Raw genomic sequence first — 7,018 nt, 5'->3', positions numbered from 1 at the left:
TGTAATAATAGCAAAATCAGCAGCAGCCGCAACAGCAGCAGCCAGCCAGCCAGCCAGCCCCGGACAACTCGTACTCGCAGGAGTGGTGAAGCGGGGAGTATCTGCTCCAGCGTTGCTGCCGAGCATGCCAATGAGAGCTGAAAACTGGAAGGATGATGTCGCTGATGATACTAATGAAATTGTTGCTTTAGCTGTTGTTGTTTCTCTCCAGGCTGTCTCGGAGCATGAGTACTCGCAATTCTGTTCATTCTGTTGATTCTGTTCGGGACAAGAGAATTTCTATGGAATACATTTTTAAGGTAATTCCTTGCGTTTGATTATAATGCAATTTAAATACAAGCAAGCCATGGCAATAGGTTTTATATTCGTAAATAGTTCATGTAGGATTATCAAGTATACGCCATGAGATCCGGTAAGGACAATGAATTATTATTGCAAAATCGAAAGAAAACATTGGCCGTGGCACAACCGTCTGAGATAAACGTCTGAGATAATTTTCCTACTCGTATTATGACATTGTCAGACTGCATAATATAGTGATTATGGCTCTTGATCCCCTTTTGCCATGCCCTGCCCTGCCATGCCCTGCATTATTAGGGGTTAAGGGTCAGGGGTCGTCAGAGGCGCGACTCTCAACCAAACGATATTTTTTCTCATATATTTTTTTGTTGTTGTTGCAGACTTGTCACAGGCCACATGCCCTGAGCGCCGCCTAATGAGCGCTCATAATGAGCGACAAATGTGGTGGTGGCCCCTCCACAGCGGGCGGGGCAGGGTAGGGCAGTGACGGTGGCGGTGACGGTGGCAACTATCACGTTGATGACGGGGCAAATTGGGCGGGCAGACTAACGGAAGTTGACGGCAAAAAAATCGAATTTCTCTCTCGGGTTCTTTTTTAATATTTCGCAATGCATTTAATATGAAAAGACAACAGGCGAGGACAGGACCTGAACAGGACACAGCGAAAGAGAAGAGATATGGCGGAAAGGGGTAGGGTGTGGAGGGGAGAGGAGAGGAGAGGAGAGGAAAACAAAGAGGGAGTGCAAAAGCCTTGCGTTGCCTTGTCAAATCATCAAGGAAAGGCAAGGACGCTGCCAGGCTGCTCGGGCGAAGAGGGACGCGATGCCTTAAACGCTTTTCAACGTTGGCTTTTTCAAGAATCAAGTGGGAGGACACAAAGACAGGGCAGTGGCAGTGGCAGTGGCAGTGGCAGAGGCAGCGGCAGAGATAGAACGAGAGAGAATGATGCCCGTGGCACATTTTTTTTTATTTGACAGCCCACTCCCATTTGGCCAGGCTCTCGAGCAGCAAGTGTGCGGCTGCTTAAATTGACACTTGGCATCTTTTGTTGCATCAAAAACGTGTCGTCTTCGAGCCACCCAGTCCCAGTGCCAGTCCCAGTGCCAGTGCCAGTCCCAGCCTGCCATGTCCTGCCTCTGGCGCCCACCCGCTTAGCGCTAGCTACCTCCCGCCTGATGTCACAACCCCACCCCTGCCCCTACAGCTGCCTTTTAAATATTTGACAGCGCGTCAAGTAAGGTCGCCAGGGGACTAATAGAGGCAGAGGCAGAGGCGGTGTTGGGGTTGGGGTTGGGGCTGGGGCCGGGGCCGGGCACGGGGCCAGAAGGTGGGAAGGTCATGCACACTCTTATGACATTTTCTTAAATTACTTCCGAAAACCTTTTCCCGCCCTCACTGAATTGCTCATTCATGCTTTCACCCTCCCCACCCTCCCGCCCTCATTTTGCTCATTGAGCTCAAGAGGAGCCCTTAAAGACTTTTTAATTGAATTGTGCCATAATGTAGCATAATACAAGCATTCGCTGTACTTTTAATTTTCAACTATGTACTTCTGGTACAATTTTCAAGGATATGAATTTCCACATGGCTGAAGCATTCTCCTGGTTAATATTAATTGCGACTGGGCTTTGTTTTTTTTCGGGGGAAACGCACACTTGTTCTTGAATTGCGTTGCTTACATTTTAATAGGGGACTGTAAGCGACAGAAAATATATACAAATGTACCCTGCATGTAAGGATTTTTATTTATTGTTTACTACAATGACTAATTGTAATGTTTAATTAATAATTTTAAGTAAATGTTCACAAAAAGAATACTTATGATTTTCTTTGTTTTGTGTCGTTAGTCTTTAAGCATCGCAGCACTGTGTGACCCATCCTGTATGCACCTTCTTTGGACAGGGCATACATATTATATTCCTTAGAGGACTTTCTCTGCTGCCTTAGCCTGGGAGCTACCAATTAGGGCACCACAGAAAATCACAGGCAGGAAAGGGACTTTTGGGTAATCCGAACTCAGCCACGCACAGGGAGAAAAGGGACACTCGTCAACGTCTCTTTAAGAGTTATTAATTAAATTAACAGACCCAACGGAGGTTCCAAACAAGACGAACAAAAAGTTTTCCATAGAAAAAAGCCGGATACCTTCAGATCCCTGGTAAATGAATTACGTTAAATTAGCAATTAAAATTCACAAAATGTGCGCCACCCAAAACCAAAAAATCTTTTCATCCATATATATACCTATGTATATATGTGGTATGTATGTATGTAAATGTATTTCAATTTTGGGTCAGAAACGCAAGCACAAAATTAAGATTAAAATCAATTTGCATAAATAGAAAAAATATTAAAAGAAAAAAAAAAAAAAAACAAAAGCCGAATGAGAAAATTTACTTGGGATTTGCTGCTGCTGCGGAAAACTTTATTGTTTTTCAAATAGGAAGCGGATGAGCACAGCTGTGAATTGAAGGTGGCTGTGGGGGGACACACTTGGGAAACTTCACCTCCTTGAAGTCCCAACGAATCCCTGCCAAAAACATCTTGAGTTATGTTTGGGTTTCGTCAAGCACATTTAACAAGAGCCTTCCATTTGGTGTCCCAAGGATCCGACCAGAGTTCAGAGTCATTGTTTTAGTGATACATTTTTTTTAATAAGAAAAAAAATAATTAAATGCCCACAAAATGATTTTTTATCTCTCACAGTTTGCTCTCTCATTCTCTCTTTTCAAATTTTCCACAAAAGCGTCGTGATGGAGGAGAAGGCAGAGGAATGAAACAATGTGAAGAGGAGGGACAACGAGGAACAGGAGCAAAACTGCAAAAAGGGGAAAAGTCGAACCGAAGCAGAGGCCATCAAAAAGCACATTTAAAGAATTTTAATCGAAAACTGCCAAGAAATAAATATATTTACAAGCATATATACTATACATACAACATAAACAAATAGTATACAGTATATATACATATATATATATATATATATATACACAATATATAGAGAACTGTTATATATACTACAGCAACTTAAAGGGGAGTCGCCACAAGCCAGAAGCGAGGCATTGTAATGATTCCGAAACAAAATAATAATATATGTAAAATAAACGCTGCCAGGAAAACAACCGAAAACTACTCTAACAACAACTAAAAACAGCAACTGAAATGCATGTAACGCACAACAAAAACCAAACTCTACAACAATTACAAATTAAAATTACAATTACAAGAAATTACAAAAAGAAAGTTGAATTTTCCCTCAACTGTCGCGCCTGCGCCTTAAAATCGCCTTAGACAAAAAGCGCCTTAAGAAGCACTTAAGATCCTCTTTCCCTCTCAATCGTCATCGAAGAACCCATACGAAATATCCCATCCGCAGGGAGCATAAGAGCAGGCACCACCACCAGGCACCACCAGGCACCACCACCACAATCAGCTTCTTCAACCACCAGCAGCAAAAGCCAAAAAAGCGTGCAGAGGGAAATGAGATGAAGTGGTTTCAAGTGACCATAGATATGATTCTTGTGCTTTCATTTATATCAAGTAAGTGCCTTGTATTTATTAGCCTCGACCCAATCTTGACTGTGCCAACACACTCTCGCCTCACCCTCACCCTCACCCTCACCCTCACCACCACATACCCACAGCATCCAACAAAACAGAACGAGAATCCCCCCGTCATTCGAGTGTCATTCAAACAATGCCCGGCCCGTCGTCTGCAAGGGCTCGTGCTCGCATCTTAACACAAAACAATCGCATGACATTCGCCCGACATCCTCTCAACACTGAATACTGAACACTGAAAACATTCTCAAAGCTCCGTTAGGTTGGATGTCCGCTCATCCACTCCCCTCACCCATCCATCCGCACCGCACAGCAGCACAGCGCAGCGCAGCGCAACGCACCATCTCATGGCTTCGTAGCCGTATCCGTGTGTCCGTTGAAGCGCTCGAGTGCCCTGAGTTCGTTACGGAGGCGGAGTAGGGCAAGTGGATAAACAGCATAGAAGAAGACCAGCAGAAAGGGAGGCACTAGGAGCAGCAGATGACCAAAATGGGGAATGGCCCGATCAGAATATAGCTAACGGACGAGCACTGAGGTTAGCTGTTAGACAGCACAGACTTTATTGCCGCAGCTTAATTTTGGTTTCCGAAATTGCCACCAAAAAATAAATAATCACAGAAAAAAAACGCAAGCAAAAAATACAACAAAAATGTGGCTCGACATCAGCAATACCCCATTGGGAGAGACAAAGAGAGACAAGAGACCCAACGTTGGGAGAACTGATCTACATGGTAGATCTGGCTATGGTACTTACTCGTAGTTGTGATGGAAAAAAAAACAAGCAACCAATAATTGCATTATTTTTAGCATTAAACTAAATTTGTGCCGCTTTCAGCTTTAAAATAAATTGAACCATACCATAACCATTCGCAAGTCACAAATTCAAGCTGAGTATACGCAAATATATTTATCCCTTTTTCAATTAATCTATTCACCTGTTCAATAGTTCCACAGTCAGTTTAAAACTGTTAGACAGTTCTTCTTCAATTATTTATTGCAAATCCTGTTTGATGCATCGGCATACAAAAAGGTTACGAAATAGTTCGTAGTAGTTTGTTGCTTCTTTTTTATATCATTTTGAATTTGATAGAAAAATGTCAGGCACATGCACATTCCTCGAATACAGGGTACAGGGTACAGGATAGGGAACATTTTGTTTAGTTTTTCTTGAAATGGAAAGTGCAGAACTGTACGGAAAATGTTGCTGGGAATGAATTGGCAATGGACCGACTGGCAGGCAGAATGGCTGAAAAGGCAAACATGGCTAATGCAGCGACCGAGCAAGGCCGAAAAGAGTAAAACAAAAAAAAAAAAAAAAAAAAACAAAAAAAAGACAATGGACCACACGACGCTCCCTCGCACTACATTGAACTCAATCCAACTCGATTCGACGCGATTCGACGCGACGCGACTCGACTCGACCCGACTCGGCTGCAGCTTCGGTCTCGGTTTCGGTTTCGGTTTCAGTTTTAGTGGCGTCCACAAAATGAGGCCGCAGCTTTGTGTCTATCTGTGTCTGTGTGTCTGTGTGCCTCTGTCTGCGTTTGTGTCTGTCTCCCTCACCATCTGTGTGTGCGTGGGGCTGCATAGCCGAAACTGGCACAAGGCAGCCACGCCCACAAAGCCAAAGCAGCTGCCCAAGCCCAAAACCCCAAAACCCCAAGCCCCACCCAAGCCGCCAACGCATTGATTGCGATCTAGCCCAGGACCCATGCCATTCCCTTTCGGGCCTGGCCAACGCCTTTTGTGCGTGTTTTTCCGATTTGATTTTCCACTTTTTATGCGCGTCGTGACGCGTCGCGTCGCCAAGGCCAGTCGTGCGGCCGCACGGTTGACGCCGCTCCCGGCATTTAATGTGCCCCCTCCCACTATAGATTAATCCACTTTCACTGAAACCCAAAATCGAAAAGGAATCGAACCGAGCCGAGCGGAGCGGAGCGAAGGCACTCAACAAGAAAGACAGAATTTGTATGAAGAAAGTCCGGACTGGAGGATTATACATACATACATATGTATGTATGTACATATCGAATATTACTTCCTCAGCAATAAGAGTTATTTACAATGTGCTAAAGACACTTGACACAACACAAAAATCTGTGCGCAAAAAGAAAGCAAAGATAAGGAAAAACGGAACTCAAAACCATATGGAAAAGTAAACATAAATTTGGAGTTTTGGTTTGAGTGGATCGTTTCATTCGTTTCATTCATTTTATGCGTTCGCTTTATTCTTCTTAAAAAAGCATTCAATTTCTTTCGATTTAAAACCCCATAAATATTGCTTGAAAATCTTCCTGGCTGGCTCTGTCTGGCTGACTGGCTGGCTGGCTGGCCGTTGTTGTAATGGCCAAAGAAACAGAGAGTCTCAAGCCGAATCAGAAAGCAGCGCCCAAAAGCAGGAAACACAATTTTTCATGTCATTATTTTTCGGCGGCTTGTGGGGCGGGGGCTGGGCAGAGGGAGACAACGAAACGGAGCGAACGCAGGCAAACATAAATATAAATGGCAGTAAAGCACGACATACACCCAGTAGCAGTGGCAGTAGCAGCAGCAGTACACACACAGACACACACACACACACACACACACATATGCACTTACATCAATAGCTGCTGCAAATGGCTGCTAATGCAGCAGCGAGCAAAGATGAAGAAGCAGCAACTGCCACGCTCCAGTTTCCGCTTTGTGGCCATTAAACGAGCCACACACAAACACACTTTATCATACACACACACATAAACACTTATATGGATATACGTACATATGTATATGTATATGTATATAAAGGGACCCTGGCCGAGAGTGCAACTAACGCCCTCTTTTTTTTTTTTTAACATCAACCAAGAGACGACGTCGACGACGACAACTGAGCAATTTTCCAAAGCTTCTCCTTTCCACTCTTTCTCTTCTCGGCTCTTCTTGCCTCCTTCCTGCCCTTGCCTGCTCTTCTGTTCTGTTCTGTTCTGTTCTCTTTTATTTATTTTTTCCCCCTATCTGTAACTACTTATTTCAATTGGTGGGTCAAAGAGTAAACTATAACTTTTCGGCATATATTACAGAGGGAGAAAACTGCATAGAGCATACACATCATTTACTTGATATATTTATTTATTATATATTATGAATAATATGCCAAGTTGCAACCACAAAACAGAGA

At 43.7% G+C, this 7,018-nt stretch overlaps 1 protein-coding gene across 1 annotated transcript in view; it reads left to right on the top strand.

Annotated features, from left to right (window-relative positions):
- Positions 1-3,330: 3,330 nt before the first annotated feature.
- Positions 3,331-7,018, top strand: part of LOC111082354 (acetylcholine receptor subunit alpha-like) — a 54,266-nt gene continuing 50,578 nt past the window's right edge. The window contains exon 1 of the mRNA XM_041595421.1: positions 3,331-3,840. Within this exon, the coding sequence (XP_041451355.1) occupies positions 3,786-3,840 (55 nt within the window). The 5' untranslated portion in view covers positions 3,331-3,785. The remainder of the gene's footprint in view (positions 3,841-7,018) is intronic.

Source organism: Drosophila obscura, unplaced genomic scaffold (genome assembly GCF_018151105.1).
Source record: "Drosophila obscura isolate BZ-5 IFL unplaced genomic scaffold, ASM1815110v1 contig_73, whole genome shotgun sequence".
Lineage (NCBI taxonomy): Eukaryota > Metazoa > Arthropoda > Insecta > Diptera > Drosophilidae > Drosophila > Drosophila obscura.
This window is presented reverse-complemented; position numbering and strand designations above follow the sequence as displayed.